Below are 16,950 nucleotides of genomic sequence, written 5' to 3' on the forward strand. Positions count from 1 at the left end.
GAGAAAATTTACCTTATAAGAGGCTTTTGAAATGGAAATGTAGAGGCAATCCGGTTGGGGTTTGTGTCAATATGTTGATTTGATTTGCATTACGACTTCAGTAAACGAATGTAACCTTATAATAAATCAAATCATGATCATCATCGTCAGCCACAAGTCTACAGGCCCTCGAAGAGCTACCAACAGCATCCTTATAAAGTGTCTTATTTTAAAAACGATTGTTTTAATTTCCCAGGCTGCGGAATTAGCCGAGATCGCGAGACAAGAGTCCGAGCTGGCCGCAGTGCGTCTCGAAGAACTTTCCAGAAGCGCGTCAGCTGCTGACAACCTGGACGATGCTGCTGAGCCCCAGGAGTCCCAGGAAGACCCAGCCCTGGTCCAGGAAGAACCTGAGTCCCCCATCGTCGAGGAACCAGCCTCAGAAGTAGAAGACGCGCCGGCAGCCGAGGAGAACAAAGCAGAAGTAGAAGAAGAGGAGGAAGAAGAAGAATAAAGTACAATTTGAAAATTAATGATTGGTATTTCTGATGGATGTTTGAATGTAAATGTCGCAAAATTATTCTGGCAATGGACACGAGTTTAATTTTAAGTTATTTATTCGTTTCTAAGGTTTTTTTACTGCAAACATGAAATTCTTCAAGCATTTATAGATTCAAGTCGCTTTAATTTTATTTTTACAGATGAGATCACAGTTCAATCCTTTCTTTTTCTTATCTTTCGTTACATATCTGATTAAGACAAAACATATTTTATATCTCGACGTAACTAATTGATATTGTGCTCAAAATAAAGTAAGGTGTTCCCCAAGGCAGTCAACTAGGGCCAATGTTATTTATAATTAATCTAAAACTCAAAATAACGTAGAAACGTTGAAGATGTATATTTTAAGACACTGCATTAAATCCTGAGGATATGCAGCCTCATCTCATTGTAGTAGTGAGCCGAGAGTGAGTAATCTGTCAGTTAGCAGTAGTTTTGACACAAAAATATCATTGTTACGTTTTCATTTCTTATAGGTTCTATCTTTTAAGACTCATAGAAAACATCTTTTTTAACTAATGGTTAAATCACTATTCTCATAAATAAATCATTCTTCTTTAGCATTTTCTTAACTTAAGCTATGTATACTTTTGTGATTTCATTGTTTATTTTGTCTTCCTCTGTAAATATATCCATTAATATATTATGACTAAGATCAATGTGTTCGAACATCCTCATATTAGTGAACTTTATCAAGCTAAGGTCATTCAAGTCCTACTGGAAAATAAAACTTAAAACTCAATAAAATCCTACCTCTAACTGTTAATATTTTGTTGGCTAATAATAATTAAATACATGTTATATCATTTGTTTCGTTAAGATTGGGGTTGGTAGGGAAATTAATAATGTTAATGATACATACAAGACATAGGGAATTCCGAAAATTACAAGATTAGATTACCTGTATAGGAGACCTAACATTAATATTATTAGTTTTTTTACCAATACTGAATTCACAGTTTAAATTTACGTTTTGAATGTTATGTTTGTAAATTAATAATTTTATACTTAAGTTGGCGAATAAAGAAATAAGTCTTTAACTATCTCTTTCAATTCTGAGTATTCTGACTCACATTCTGACTATGTCGGACCTTAAATCGTTGAATAAAAAATATTTATACAAATTGAAATATTTATTATAATAAATATAAAATGATTATAAAATAATGCGACGGTGAAAGCTACTAATTAAATTGTTTCTTACTCATTAGACAAATTAACAAATTTCAAATTCAACATAATTGAATCACAATTTATATATCACGCATTGGGGTAGATACAACACTATTTTTGATACCTCCCAAATGCAATAATGGCGTTTTTAACAAACATTTAATGCCCAGATATGAATACTAAGAAACGAAGGGCCCTAACTTATATCATACTTTACAGCCAGCCAGTATTCATTCAATATGTATGAAAGCAAATATGGAACATAAGTGATTCGAACTGTCAATTAAAGCTCAGCTGCGATTGGTTGAGGACGCGATAGGTATGTTTAGTGCCAATTTCTCCATTCTCGGTTAGAGCATAACCAGGGAGTAGCGGGTAACTTTTGTCACATCTGTCATGAATTTTATATGTAGATGACGTTTAATTTATAAATCAATCCCTGTCGGTTAGATAACCGACAATGGAGAAATTGACACTTATTCTTTTTTTACTTCATACCAATTTTGATTGAAAATGAATCGCTTTAAAATATGACATAACAGTGAAGGTGACCATTTTCACTGATTAAAATAATATACTTAAGAATGAAAATTGATTTAGCAATTTGGCCATCACAGGCATAGACTTTCCTCAACTGTTACGCCGCTAACGTCTACCTATACTTGTTACAACAGATAATAATATACACACAGCCTATATCAAACCAAACCTAATATTTTAGAAAAAAATGTACTCATAGGTAAACCATGGGCCCAGATTCTCATTTGACGATAACTACCTGGACTTAAGTTCTGCTCAACGCTAATTATTTCCAAGCTAGGTTTTATAACTAAGTTCATCTTAACTTATCATATTATTCAAATGTGAAACTGGGCCTGAGTAGACAAAATTTTGGCGGCGGACTTAGTGCCAATAGTAGTCCATATAGGACGATATTTAGAAGGATCATAGATGTTTATCTATGGACGATATATCTCTGCTGATATGCTAATGTTAGTAGCAATTTTTGGTCTTAGGAACTTTACGTTATCATTAGTATAATCACGTTATATAACGGCAGTATTCAGGCCAAGGTGTTGTGTTGGTCCTTGAAAGAGGCATCAAGCATACCTGGCACAAAGAGCAAGACGCGCATGACAAGACGTGACAAAAAATTTGCTAACATCGCGCGGCGTTAATATACCGAAAACTTTTACCAAGTCTTGTCATGTGTGTTTTGCGCCCTATGCTAAGTACGCAGAAGTGGGACTGTTACATAATTATTTCATTAACGATGCAATAAATACAATGATCTTGTGCATTTTAGGCAGGATTCAGTTTTCGAAAGGAACACTTACAATGAATATTTCTAAATAACATTTAGCACTTTGTCTATTTAAAGCATATTTTTCTACGAGTAGTTAAAAGATATATAAGGTAATGGCATCATTTAAAATTATTTACAATTCGTTATTGATATAATTTCAGGATTTTGTTTATCGATACTTAAAATGTACTTTTTCATCGAGATAAATTGACATTTTGTTACTCGTTTTCATACTTACTTCCCTTAAGTCTAATAAAGAAAACAAATTCTTCTCAATCGCGCTTACAACTAATATTTGAACATGATTTAACAAATAACACGGTCTATTTAGGGTTACCAGGTGAAAAACTAAACTCTACACAAAAGGTGATATGTACTAATTAAATAATGGACGAAAAGCAAAATATAAATTCTTTCATCACGTTCGTCGTAAAACTATCTAACTTCATAATATGATGAGCAATGCGTCGATTTTAATACTTTTCGTTACATATCCAATAGATAGATAGAATGGCTTGGGTCCAGCATAGGACGGTCTATAAGCTTAAAGCTAAAATAGCCATAAAAATCTTTCGTACACTTCGCTAGCATTTTCTCGGCAAGAGTACTCTTAAAAAAACACATGAGACGGGTCAATTCCTATACAAAAGTGCCGTCACAAATATGCGCAATGTAATTTTAACTAATGTCAAAACATTTTGTTACTTTGCTGTTATGAGATTTCTCAAATCATAGTCGTTTTAAATCATAGCAATTTTGAAGATCCTTAGGTTAGGTTTATCCAGGGTTAGCCCATATTTGTCCCAACACTTTTGTATAGGACTCGACCCGACCAGAAGGCCTAGCACGGGGCGCCACGCCAGACACGACACGACAACACATGACAGACGTTTTCCGTCACACTCACTCCCTCTGCAAAACTTTTCTCACGTCTTGTCTTGCGCTCCGTGCTAGGCCTTCAGTAGGGTGTCTCCAAGTCTCCTGCTGGTCTCCTCCCGCGTGGTAACCCTACAGCCGCCTCAGTTCTGTTCTTCCTGTTCGTATTCCTCTTGTTCGTCGAACTCCACGTCTTCGTCGTCGACTGCCGCCTCCTGGAAAAAATACAATATAAATGTGAGTATGTTGTGTTTAATAGAAACATTTTTATAGGAAAGTTTGATAGAGTTTTTTAAAAATACTGAATGAATGTTAAAATTGGAATGCAGAAACGCTGGATTATTAACATATTTAAAAATAAAGCAAGGACTAGTTTTATAAAAATGAGGTTTCATTTTCTTCTGAACAGCAAGGAGGTTGGATGGAACACATTTCCTCATAACAAGCACCCGCAAGGAGGATGGACCTAATCAAAAGGTTGCACTTTTATTTTTAGTTGCACTTTTCTCTTTAAACCAAGGGGGTTGCACACTTCCTCAATATAAGCATCAGCAAGGAAGGTTCCCGTCTACTGTTGGTAGGTAGGTACTTGCAAAACAATATTAAGCAGTGGGACTTCGGGAGTTATACTTGAACCATGTCCAAAAGTCGTACAACAAAAGTTGTCCTGAGTCACCAACACCCTGTATAGTTACCTGGTACTGCTGGTACTCGGAGACCAGGTCGGCCATGTTGCTGGCCGCCTCCGTGAACTCCATCTCGTCCATGCCCTCGCCCGTGTACCAATGCAGGAAAGCCTGAGGGGAAAAAACATACATTTAATGCCAAAACTATTAGAGGATTACTGAAAAAATTATAAATTGTGTGATATATGGCTGTTGTACCGGTGTTGCAGCTATGAATAAACCATAAAAACTTATTAAATGTAGTGAATAGAGCGTTGAAGCAGATATTCTCGTAATGATCAAGTTCCTCTATATCATTCTGCCTTCAGATTTCTTCAGCTAGCGTCGACTAACTGTCCTTAAATTGTAAGTTCCGCAAATATATATAGTCGTTTTTGACGTCTACAAGCTAGTTGAGCCCGTATTTATGTCGAATCGCGATATAACGACGTTTATCTACGTCGATAGCGGACCCATGCAAATTGGATGGACAACATAGATTTGTCTTCTGTGGATTGTACTTATAAGCGCATTAACGGTCGTACGAGTTGACCGCACAGCAAAATGCGTGCATATGTGCTTCCAGAAACGAGCATGTAAAACGCTTGTTTAAAACCGCTTTATGCTATATCCTGAGCATTGGTCATGTCATGTGATTCCGACTATACCTTTCTCCGGAACATGGCGGTGAATTGCTCGGAGATGCGCTTGAAGATCTCCTGTATGGCCGTGGTGTTGCCGATGAACGTGGCCGACATCTTGAGTCCTCGCGGCGGCGTGTCGCAGACGGCGACTTTGAGGTTGTTGGGGATCCATTCTACGAAGTAGCTGTGGAGGGAGGTTGGACGGTTAGTAGGTTTATTTTCTGGGTCAATAATAACAGTAATATTTGTGGACATCTCACACACGGCTATCCGACCCTAAGGAAGAACCTGTGATATTGGTATCGAACAACTGATATATCTACACAGATACATAGATATGTATATAAATAATTAATATTATATATACATATCAAAACCCAAGACCTAATTGTAAATATCTGTGTTTAAACAAATATCTGCCCCGGCCGGAAGTCGAACCCGGGACCTTCGGCATAACAATCAGGATCACTAACCACCACACCATTCAGCAGTCATCGATGGTGTTGCCATATGCATTATACAGATTGTTGCAAAAAGGGTATACTAAGCCGAAAGGTCAGAGGGTCATTCTGAACAACCTTTGTTCTACGAGTTTTAAAACTTGCTTTATTATAGTAAAAAGTCACCTTCTTCCGGCTCAGTAGTAGCAGTTTTTGCAACACCCTGTATTATAATAAAATAACAACCTGCTGTTCTTGTTCTGTATGGCGAGGATCTGCTCGTCCACCTCCTTCATGGACATGCGGCCGCGGAAGATGGTGGCCACGGTGAGGTAGCGGCCGTGGCGCGGGTCGCAGGCCGTCATCATGTTGCCGGGGTTGAACATCTGGGGGGTGATGATGTTAGGTTAGCGGGTAAGAAAGAAATCTGTTGAAATTAGATTTCAATTGTATCTTTTTATATATTGCCGCACTTGTGGGCACCCAGCGTCAGCGACTCACTTACCTAACTGGCTAAAAAGAAGCGGAAATGTTTTATTTTTGTTACTATAAAGTTTCCTGGCTATCTCCGCTCCTAAATCCTGCGGTATATCCAACTTGGAAGGGTAAGGGTATTAGGGTTCTAGCAAACTAGCCACGGGCAGGTTAACATAGCCTTGGACGAACTCTAGTCCGCTGGACAGACGACCTTAGATAGCTAGCCGGTAGTAGCTGGATGAGAAGCCGAAGACAGAATGTTGTATCGCTATTTTGGAAAGGCCTATGTCCAGACCATTGCTGGATAATCCGATGATGATGCTGGATAAATAAAAAGTGTTATGTGTTACCTGTGTCATGAGTTCCGGTACACTCTGCGCGCGGTAGTCGAATGAGTTCTTAGCGGTGAGCGGGGCGAAGCCTGGAATCAGAAAGTTAATGTTCTATTAACACAAAGTAGAAGAGAAATGTGGTTCAGTTTGAACAATTGGTAAATCTTCTATTCGGCTATGGCTAGGATTTAAATATACTGGTATACATGATTAGCGGCAGCCACAGACCAAATACTAGTAGTTTCATCTCTCTATGGTGGAATACTAGTGAGCGTGGCCTAACAGGCCCTATACCGTCAGCCAGAAAGCAGTCTGACATCAGGAGCAGTGCCTCTAGCCGCTGAAGCTAATGCCGCACTCTAGAAGAGTGGGCTAATTGGGCCCCGTGCTAGCTCTTCAGGCTCACGTTCGGGTTAAGGGCATCCTAAGGTCTGCATTTTGTACCTGGCATGAAGAAGTGCAGGCGCGGGAAGGGCACCATGTTGACGGCCAGCTTGCGCAGGTCCGCGTTGAGCTGCCCCGGGAAGCGGAAGCACGTCGTCACGCCCGACATGGTCAGCTGGAAGGGGGGATATGTTGTTTAAGGATGTGTTTCTGCAAGGACTACTGCGGGTTGCCAGGTGCCACAGTTACTTTCGTTATATAGTTATACACCTATGGAATAAACGTTAATACTCGTACTGACATTAATCGTTGTACTTGCTGAGGCTCCTTAATAGGATATAAAGTATATAAACTAGACGAAAATCGGTTGGGAAAATCGGCCCTCAGGCTTATGACGCGCCGTTGAACAGCGGGCACCCTTCAACCATCTACACCACTTGACGGCATAACTCAGTAATTACATTGATTGAGGAATGTAGACGATTAATATGCCACCACTTCTAAGATAGGTTGCCCTTTAGACATAGATGTCTAACAGTAAACGGTTATTAGCTGATGAAGCAGAAAAACAAGTATGAAAGGTTGAGTGAGATTGCTATAAACAATAATGCGATCTTATTTTACTGTTTTATTTTGGTTTTTGTTTTAAAATTTCATTTATTTTATGTTTGTATTGTACCTATACCTAGTATCATGAAAACTCACCGAGATCAAATGGTTCAAGTCCCCGTAGCTAGGGCTAGCCAGCCTCAGGGTCCTAAAACATATGTTATACAGCGCTTCGTTGTCGATGCAGAATGTCATGTCCGTGTTCTCTACGAGTTGGTGCACGGAGAGAGTTGCATTGTAGGGCTCGAGGACTACTTCGCTCACCTGCAAAGTGAGGGGAGGTGGTTAGTAAAAAAAAAAAAACACGCACTCACGCCTTGTACTAATGTACTCCCTTGCGGGGTAGGCAGAGGTGCATTGCTGCACCCACTTTTCGCCAGAGTGTTATGTTAGTCCCAATGTAATAGGGGGCAGGCCTATTGAAAATTTTACGGGCACATCCAAGACCCGAGAACAAATATCTATGTTTAAACAAATATCTGCCCCAGCCGGGAATCGAACCCGGGACCATCGGCTCAGTAGTCAGGGTCACTAACCACTACGCCATTCGGTCGTCTGAGGTGGTTAGTGGAAGAGATAAATAGGTTAGGTCTTCAAGTTATTGTAGATGTAAGAAAACCAGCCTCTTGATACAGGATAGATTGAAGACAGAAGTTTTTTTTGTGAGTGGTAGACTTATATTCTTGACAATCAACAAATAATTGTATTTTTTTTTACTTTGATTAAAATGATATTCTATTCTATTCTGTCACTTGTATACGACAATTTTTAAGGCTGCTCCGCTAGCCCGCTCTGCTCTGGTAGACCGGCAGCCTAACAGCCCGACTTTAAGACTTTATTCAATGGTTTTATATAGGTGTATTGCTTGTTGTGATAGCCAGAGGCCTTTATCCAGTAGTGGCACAGTTAATTTTTTTTTATTTATCCTATTTTGTCTCACTGCTGGGCAAACACGCCCTGGGTCTTTCCCCTATCCCTGTCAATGGCATCCTCGTTCCAGTGCCTACAAAAGGCATTCAGGTCATCAAACCACCTTCTTCTTTGTCTGCCCCTGAGCCGGCGGCTATTACTGGTTGTCTGGTGGCATTTTTAGTCCAGCAGTCAGCGTTATTGGTTATCCATTTGGTGGCATTTTTAGCCCAACTATCCGGCTGCATAGCAGCAGACTCACCCAGTCACTTCAGTTAGCTTCTTGATTGAACGCAGGTCGGTGATGCTGTAAATCTACAAAACACTCACTTTAGGTGAAGGTACAACGCTGAAGGTGCTCATGATGCGGTCAGGGAACTCCTCGCGGATCTTGCTCAGCAGCAGCGTGCCCATTCCTGAACCAGTTCCACCTCCAAGGGAATGTGTCAGCTGGAACCCTGCGAGAGAAATGATGTTAGGGATGGCAACAGAGTTGTGGATATCGACTCAAGGTTCTATTTCGAACGTGATAAAAAGCTACTCTCCTCAGCTCGTCCTTCTTAATCTCTGGCTGTGTAAACGCACCCTAAGGCTCGGCACACATAATCGGCATCGGCAGACATCAAAATTTAAGGTGATACATAACATAATACATTAGCTTAGTGAAATAAAGTAAAAATTTCCATGATTCAAGCTGAAGCGGTATATTTATTACTATGTTAAATTTGTTACCATGGTAAATTCTACTTTATTGACATGAGGTTAATGTATTATGTTACTTATGTCCTAAAATCCTTATGCCTGCCGATGCCGAAAATAGGCACCTAAAGAAAATGTCACCCGCGAAATTAAATTATGACAGACTAGCTGTTCCCGCGCGCTTCGCTTCGCCTTAAAAAGTTTTCCCGTGGGAATTCTGGGATAAAAAGTAGCCTATGTTCTTTCCCAGGGTCTAGACCGTATGTATACAAAATTTCATTCAAATCTGTTTAGTAGTTTTGGCGTGAAAGAGTAACAGACAGACAGACAGACAGACAGACAGACAGACAGACAGACAGACACAGTTACTTTCACATTTATAATATTATTAAGTTAGGATAGTTATGATGTTAATGCCAGCGCGAGGGTGCAATTTTTTGAGCCGTTGGCGTGGTTCTTGTCCTAATATACCTATAAAATTAATGAGCGCGACAGTATCCCCGGCCGATCCTGAGCAATGAGAGTGCTCGGCCGAGGATACTGTCTCGGCCACTCTACTCAGTAGGTGTAATTAGAGTACAATTCTATTCTATTCTATTCTCTGTGGGGGTGTCAGTACCTGCACCTGTCTCTCTCTAATGGAACCTTTGTGCATATCCCCAAGGTCTAAACTGCCTTCCTAAGCTTGGACCATTTCCCACCACGCTGGTCCACTGAGGGTTGGTGTGTTCACATATCTAGATTTGCTAGATCTAGATATGCAGGTTTCCTCACGATGTTTTCCTTCACCGTAAGAGCGATGGTTTACATTGTACTTAAATTCCAAAAAGAAATCATTGGTACAGCGCCGGGATTCGAACCCGCATCTCTGGCGTGAGAAGCGGGCGCTTACCCGACTGAGCTACCACCGCTATATTGCAGCAGGGTATAAGAAGAAGCAGCAAATACCTTGCAAGCAGTCGCAGCCCTCGGCCTCCTTCCTGATGACGTCCATGACAGAGTCCACCAGCTCCGCGCCCTCCGTGTAGTGCCCCTTCGCCCAGTTGTTGCCTGGAAGAAACGGATGTTTGAGGATAAGACTGATGTGTGTGGATCTACTTTTCAAGATCATCATGACTAGGCTGACTGACGCATCTATTAGATAATTAATAATTTTCCACTGCTGAGGCCTTCCTCTTATTATTAGATTAAAAGAAACATTGAGACTAAGGGTGACTTGCATCAAATAAAAAACTAATGCTGTTCTGCTTACATAGTCAGTATACTGTCAAAGCAAGAGAGCAATGGATTTAAGGTTTTGTAAACCCTTTTTAAGGCTTTTTAACGGGGGGAAATGGTATCAAATTAAATACTTTGACGATACGCCATTTAGTTCATTTGTAGTCAGCAGGAGTAGTACTTCAGTTTGAACCTAAACAGCATCACTTTGAGAGACAATAATCCATCAAGCTCTACAGTGTTCACTGATAAAACCCCACCCTACAACTCACCAGCGCCGCTCTGTCCAAACACGAAGTTGTCAGGTCGGAACAGCTGCCCGTACGGCCCGGAGCGCACAGAGTCCATGGTCCCGGGCTCCAAGTCCACCAACACCGCTCGGGGGACGTAGTGACCTGGGGATTAGAGGCTTGTTGAAAGGAAAGTTTACTCTTCGAATGCAGTTGCACTTTTGTTTAAACTATTAGATGATTAGTTTAAACAAAAATCTACTTTTTTAATCATTGCTTAGCAGTTTACACCCTGCACTGCCTCACCTCAAGGCTTATCTCTCTTATGCTGACTGTACAAGATACAAGTTTTATAGTCCAACTAACTAATAAGTACAGAAATATACATTTATATTTTATTCTTTTTTATTCTTTTCTTTTTTGCTCTGCACCATAAAACTATGAAAACCAAAGAAGGGTAGCATTTCATCACTGTCCTAACCTTAGGCGAGGTCACCACACTGAAGGTGTTTTATTAAGCCTTTAATAGCCATGGGGCCATGGGTAATGAGGAATGGAATAGGCCTTCTTCCATTGTAATCTATGATTTCATGATTCCAGTCCTTATCAGTAATTTAAATTTTATTACCTTTACAGTTATGGTCTATCAAACATCTAGTGTGGCAGTCAATCAAGGTATTACTATTATCCCAGCCCATTCTAGCAACCTAACTACACAATTTATTTTTTATTATTTTAGCATCTTTAGTTCTTGAAGAATGCTGAAGAAGCTACACTTTGTTATTTTGATATGATTAAAGATTGTAAGTTATATTAAACTCACCACTGCCAGCCTCATTGTAGTAGACGCTGATCCTCTCAAGCTGCTGGGGGTTCTGCCCCATGTAGACCCCGTCTGGACCCACGCCATGCTCGTCCGAGATGATCTCCCAGAACTGTGCATATAGGACGCTGTTATAAGTATAGTTATTGAAAAGGGGAGGGCATCTGGTGCCCATTCGCCACTGCGACCTAAAATATCTTGTGACTGCCGAGCCTTTGTGTGTAATGTAGAAGATATTTTACACTCTTTACTGTACCAAAAAATCACAGAAAAATAAAAATATTAAAAATACATAGGTACAGGTGAACATAGGTAGATTGGTTAATAAAAGCACAACCATCAACCATATCGACTCTTTAAACTCCCATGCAATTCTGCAATGTCAGCAGTTGCATTTTAGACTTCAAATTACAGAAAAAAAAATCACCACAAGTATTTGTAGTGATGCATTTTGGTATTCAGAGTCCCTCCTACTAACCGAGGGCTAAACAATCGAAGCATACTTATGTGAATAAGTTTTATAAAGATTTAAATGGCAAATCTGCCGTTTCTAATTTGTAACCTCAACCGTTTGACCTCGATATTATCGAATTCCTGCATGGATGAGGGATCACGGAATACGATGGACTGTACGTAGATAAAGTGTTAAATAATTAACTTACCTTTGAGCCAATCTGGTTACCGCACTGGCCGGCCTGAACATGCACTATTTCACGCATTTTAAAATAAAATAGAAAATATTTGACGAGTAAAAAAACAAATGAGTTCTACGACTGGAATTCCAAAATTGAATTTGCACCTCGAAATTTGAACTCGATAATTACTTTATGAGCTACACTATGATATCACAGTAAATTATCTTGTTCTTATCAGCGTATTGCTGATAGACTTCAATGATTCAGTTCAGATAAATTCAGTATCACAATGCGATGCGACTTTGAATATTTTTAACTGACATTCATTTTAAAATGGCCGCGAACAAGTTGCAATTTTTATTTCCAGACGCTTCTTTTTTATGACGCATCAAATTTAATTAAAATTTTATTTTTTGCAGTGTTGGCGATAACCTTTGGCCAAGTGTGTGATTATTTAATAATCGACTTCAAAAAATAATATTCCCCTTTGTTATTCTCTTATCACCTTGTTTGAATTTAAAACTTTTAAAAGTGTTTTAGAACGAAAAAAACCGCCAATATTATTTTGATTTGAAAATCTAAAGGGTTCGTTTAGTTTGCTACTGAAACAAAGGCGAAGGCGAGCACTAGAACCAAACTTTCCCTACGCGGAGATTCTTACAATCATAAATTTCATAAAAGTTACCTTTAAAACTATACTCATCACATAAATAATATAAAGAAGAGGTACTGTAGCATTTCCCGCCAATATTGCAATAAATAGTCACCTACTTGAAAAAATAAACGGACCCCTCTTTTGACATCCGGATCCGTATGGAATGGCAGATGCGATCGAAAACTTTATAGCCTTAAGCCATGGTCGCATATTTTCATTCACATTTTTCGATGTGGAATTAAAATTAAATTTTAATAACACTACAATGAAAACAATAGTAGGTAAAATAATTTACTACGGAAATTTCTATTTTTTTACATTACATCTATATCATTATGATAGTTTTTAACTATATAAGTGTGATATCGGTTCCCCTCATCTGGCATAATCTTTATTGCCCAAAACTCGTTTCGCATAACTCGTATGGTCTAAACTTTTTTTGCCGAAAACTCACATCGCTAAGACTTATGTGGCATAAGGCTCGTTATGTCTAAAACTCTTTAGGCACAATCTTTAAACACCTAAGTTTCGTTTGCCCAAATTTCTTTTCGTATAATCTTGTTTCGCATACTTACCGTGTCTAATAAAATATAAGTAACATAGTCTAACATAATATTATAAAATTCCCTAATTGTAGTAAGTATTTTTTAAAAAATCCAGATATGGCGTATGGTACATATAGGTAACAAAAATACAAAAAGGGTATATTATCTTATCATTATCTCGTTTATTTTACACACAGTAAATCATTATATATTATTTTAAAAATACACTCTTTAAGTACATTACGATCATATAATATAGTAGGTACTTATATCATTAAACATTATGAATAAATCACATTAATCTTAAATTTGCACCAATTGCTCTCAAAAAACCACTCTTTGTATAATCAGCTTGATTATTTATAATACCTTGAATACGGTATATTTTGTCCAGGACTTTCTTTTTTCTCGCAGGTAATGGGGCACCAATGCTTAGTTTATCTACTTCCATAAGAGAGAATTTAAGCTCTTTTATAAGTTGGATCGACAATTTATAGAAGCCTATATGATTAGCACCAGCTATTGTATTAATTCGGTGATGCCAGGCTTCTGCATTATTTTGTGTTCTTGGTATATTTTGATCTATTAATTCTTTCGTACTCTATTGGTGCGGTTCATACTTAGGTGCTGATGTACTTGTTCCATTTATGTAATTTTCGCTAAACCATTGCGCAATCACCTCAGCCTCCGGGGAGATATTACGGCGCCATTCATCGAAATAAGCTGGTATATCGTCAGGGGATAAATACGACAATGCGAATAAACATTTCATTTCTGTGGCGAATGTAATATTCTTCCCATATAGTGTTTGAAAGCCCTGACTTTGAATACGCCGGTAAATAATTTGTCCTAGATGGAAATTACAACCTTTAATTGCAACATTGTCGAAATATTGTCTTATGCTCAATCGTGACGCTTTTTCAAAATCCATAATACAGTATCGAGGGCATAAATTAATGCCAGCAGATTCGCAACATTCAAGTATCATTTCAAAAAATGAATCATAACTAGCCTTATCTTTGTGGCTTAAAAGGCCAATTACCATTGGAAACGTTTTGTTTTGATGTGTTGATCCATGGATGGTGTATAGCTGAGTAAAAACATTTGGAGTTATTTTAAACGTGCCATCCATGAGGTAAAATTTTGATTGTCCTAAAATGGTCAGTAATACTTTTGTAGTGTATATGATAATTCGTTTCCCATTGAACATTTTATCCTTCACTATTAAATCTGCTTCTTCGTCGTCGTCACCTTGTAAAATGCTCATATCCAATTCGAAATCAATATTTTCTGGCTCCTTGATTAATTTAGACATTTTCTTTTTGCTTCTGTGTATCACTTGTCTTAGATTACGTTGCGTTGGTAGATAAGCTGAAATAAAAAATAAAAATCGTTTAATTTCTCAATAAAAATGCGAGTTGGTCACACACTCACCCGTGAAGGGTTCCTGTAACGGTATTGCAAATTAAAATAATTTAAATTAATTATATTAGAAATTTCATTTTTAAATCAAACAATGTAGTTTAGAGTAAGAATACGGTAAGTAAGTATATAGGTAGGTACATACCCCGTATTTCTGGCAACGTTGTAGCAATAGAATCATTTATGATCTGGCTTGGCTTTTTTGTCGTGTGTTCAATTGAATCCTGTTTTATAATATTTATAACATTTGCAACGTTTGCCCTCAAAACATCAGGATCATGATTGTGTTCCTTATCATTCCTGCTAACAAGCGTATGCTTTTCGCTTTCCCGATCGTAAACTGTGATTATCCTTGACTTACAGGAATATTGTTTGTTGCGTCTCAACTCACACGCCCAATAGTATCTATTGCTTTGCACTGCGTTTTTTTCAAACACAAATCCATTTATTTCCAACTTCACTCCCATTTTTTTTTATTTAAACATATTCAAATCACTATTCTCCGGATTATCCATTTTAATAATTCAACGGCAATATCACACGCAAACGATAATACTGATAATACGATTTTAATTTAATATTTTTTATTTTCCAATCTACCCGACGTCGACGCAACAACTATAAGCTCCTGCTCGATAAATAAGAGCAATAAATTTCAACTACGAGTAATCTCAAGTCATAACAAAAACCGAAAAAAAAAACTTTTGCGAAACAAAGTCTAGGCCAAATAAATATTGAACATATCAAGATTATGCCATTTCATTATTATGCCAAACAAGATTATGCAAAAACAGTTTTTACTAAACGACATTTATGCCATACAATTTTCGGCGTAACGAGACTTTGACCAAACGTTACTATGCAATACGAGATTGGGCTAATAAATCTTAGGCCTAAAAAGGTAGAACCGTGTGATATGGCGAAATTTATCCAAAACGCACTTTATTTACAAATGAATTTCGATCAAAATGTGATGAAAGTTTAAAGTTATTTTTGTAATTTTATTTGTATTTAAACCAATTATTGCGCCGGATTTAGCAATGAAACATGCGAGGGAAATAGTTACCTTATTAATCGCATTTACAGCGTTTTTCGGTGACTATGTTGTGTTTCAATCAAAATTGTCCAATTCAAAACTGTTGAAAGCTTTAGCAGACAGTGCTGTTCACGGCATTTTGGGCTGTTTATCAGCATTAGCCTTCCTCAGCAACGATACTAACTATTCCACACAGACGCTGATGTACAATGTTATGTTCTGCACACTCATTTCCTGTCTCATTGATGTTGATCATATTTTTGTAGCCAAATCCTTTTCACTTCAGGTAAGAACTTATAATTAATTAAGTACTGATTAGATATGCACTAGACAGTACGTTATGGATAGGCCTCTCTCATTTATTCCATCCCAAAGGTTGCCTGGAAGTTATATCTTTTAGTTACATACTGATATATTGTATTATTTCAAGTTTAAAACTGTACTTAATTATTGTATTGCACTCTGTCCTTATATAGATAAGCCGTTATACATAATCACTAACATAAATTACCTTACCATCTGCTTTCAGGACTTAACAAACACCAAATCACGAGGTTTCCTTCACTGCACTTCGCTCTGGCTGTTTGTGACTATTTCCCTACTCACATACAGTTACATTACGAAAAAAGTCAACATATTCTCTATGACCTGGATGCTAATACTTGCATTCTCTAGTCATCACATCCGGGACGGCAACCGAAGAGGGCTATGGATGTACCCATTTGGACACACTCCACCGATACCGAAGTATCTTTACATAGGATTGACTATGTTCCTACCGCATCTTCTTGCCGTCATATACAGGGTGACAAAGCCAACGAGACACACCGTGTTGGACTACAGTGATGTGGTTACATTAATTTAAGGATGGGTGGAGTTGTTCTAAACAACTTTACTCTCAATACAAAAAAACTGTTTTATCAAATCAGCCATAATATGAAAAGAAACTTTTTCATTTAATTTTCTAGCTAAAGGCAGGCACGAATGGCAATATCTAGTTGTATATTTTACTGTTTATAGATATTAAGACAAACTCAATTTTATTTACCTATTAAAACCTAAACAAATTGTAATTAATACTTACATTAACATCACAATAATTAAAACATAGTTTTTTACCTGAATTGTTGCAATCCAATAAATGTGTTGTGAATTTGTCTCCTATCAGCCTATGGAACCTATCACTCTGCCCCTCCACCCAAGTTTTATAGTGATTGATTTTGTAGGTACATAATTATGGTCCTTTTTTATTTTACCAATATAGCTAGATGTGAAGTTGTATTGTGTGATACATGACTTGTTATTATGATTATTTCTACCTTAACTTTACCT

At 37.9% G+C, this 16,950-nt stretch overlaps 3 protein-coding genes across 6 annotated transcripts in view; 2 read left to right on the top strand and 1 right to left on the bottom strand.

Annotated features, from left to right (window-relative positions):
- LOC105380610 (uncharacterized protein CG45076) overlaps window positions 1-1,580 on the top strand; it is a 30,074-nt gene extending 28,494 nt beyond the window's left edge. For all 4 annotated transcript variants that reach the window (XM_048624079.1, XM_048624080.1, XM_048624082.1 and 1 more), the window contains one exon: window positions 236-1,580. In XM_048624079.1, the coding sequence (XP_048480036.1) occupies window positions 236-493 (258 nt within the window). In that variant the 3' untranslated portion in view covers window positions 494-1,580. The remainder of the gene's footprint in view (window positions 1-235) is intronic.
- A 78-nt stretch (window positions 1,581-1,658) lies between these two features.
- On the bottom strand, window positions 1,659-12,273 carry LOC105380563 (tubulin beta chain). The gene is made up of 12 exons (XM_048624083.1): window positions 11,988-12,273; window positions 11,326-11,437; window positions 10,545-10,667; window positions 10,003-10,104; window positions 8,686-8,813; window positions 7,543-7,710; window positions 6,898-7,012; window positions 6,472-6,542; window positions 5,891-6,030; window positions 5,229-5,388; window positions 4,591-4,692; window positions 1,659-4,110 (listed from the first exon to the last, which is right to left on the bottom strand). The coding sequence occupies exons 1-12, from the start codon at window positions 12,042-12,044 to the stop codon at window positions 4,039-4,041; spliced, it is 1,350 nt and encodes a 449-aa protein (XP_048480040.1). The 5' UTR covers window positions 12,045-12,273; the 3' UTR covers window positions 1,659-4,038.
- A 3,247-nt stretch (window positions 12,274-15,520) lies between these two features.
- Window positions 15,521-16,948, top strand: LOC119691854 (transmembrane protein 267). Its single transcript, XM_038110399.2, has 2 exons — window positions 15,521-15,904; window positions 16,148-16,948. The coding sequence occupies exons 1-2, from the start codon at window positions 15,623-15,625 to the stop codon at window positions 16,481-16,483; spliced, it is 618 nt and encodes a 205-aa protein (XP_037966327.2). The 5' UTR covers window positions 15,521-15,622; the 3' UTR covers window positions 16,484-16,948.
- Window positions 16,949-16,950: the final 2 nt, after the last annotated feature.

This window comes from Plutella xylostella, chromosome 11 (assembly GCF_932276165.1).
Source record: "Plutella xylostella chromosome 11, ilPluXylo3.1, whole genome shotgun sequence".
Lineage (NCBI taxonomy): Eukaryota > Metazoa > Arthropoda > Insecta > Lepidoptera > Plutellidae > Plutella > Plutella xylostella.

Coding starts and splice junctions, on each gene's coding strand:
- LOC105380563 (XM_048624083.1), bottom strand. CDS start 12,044: ATGCGTGAAATAGTGCATGTTCAGGCCGGCCAGTGCGGTAACCAGATT. Junction 7,711..8,685: donor GCGTTGTACCTTCACCTAAA/GTGAGTGTTTTG, acceptor CTCACTTTGCAG/GTGAGCGAAGTAGTCCTCGA. Junction 6,543..6,897: donor CCTGCACTTCTTCATGCCAG/GTACAAAATGCA, acceptor TTCTGATTCCAG/GCTTCGCCCCGCTCACCGCT.
- LOC119691854 (XM_038110399.2), top strand. CDS start 15,623: ATGAAACATGCGAGGGAAATAGTTACCTTATTAATCGCATTTACAGCG. Junction 15,905..16,147: donor CCAAATCCTTTTCACTTCAG/GTAAGAACTTAT, acceptor ATCTGCTTTCAG/GACTTAACAAACACCAAATC.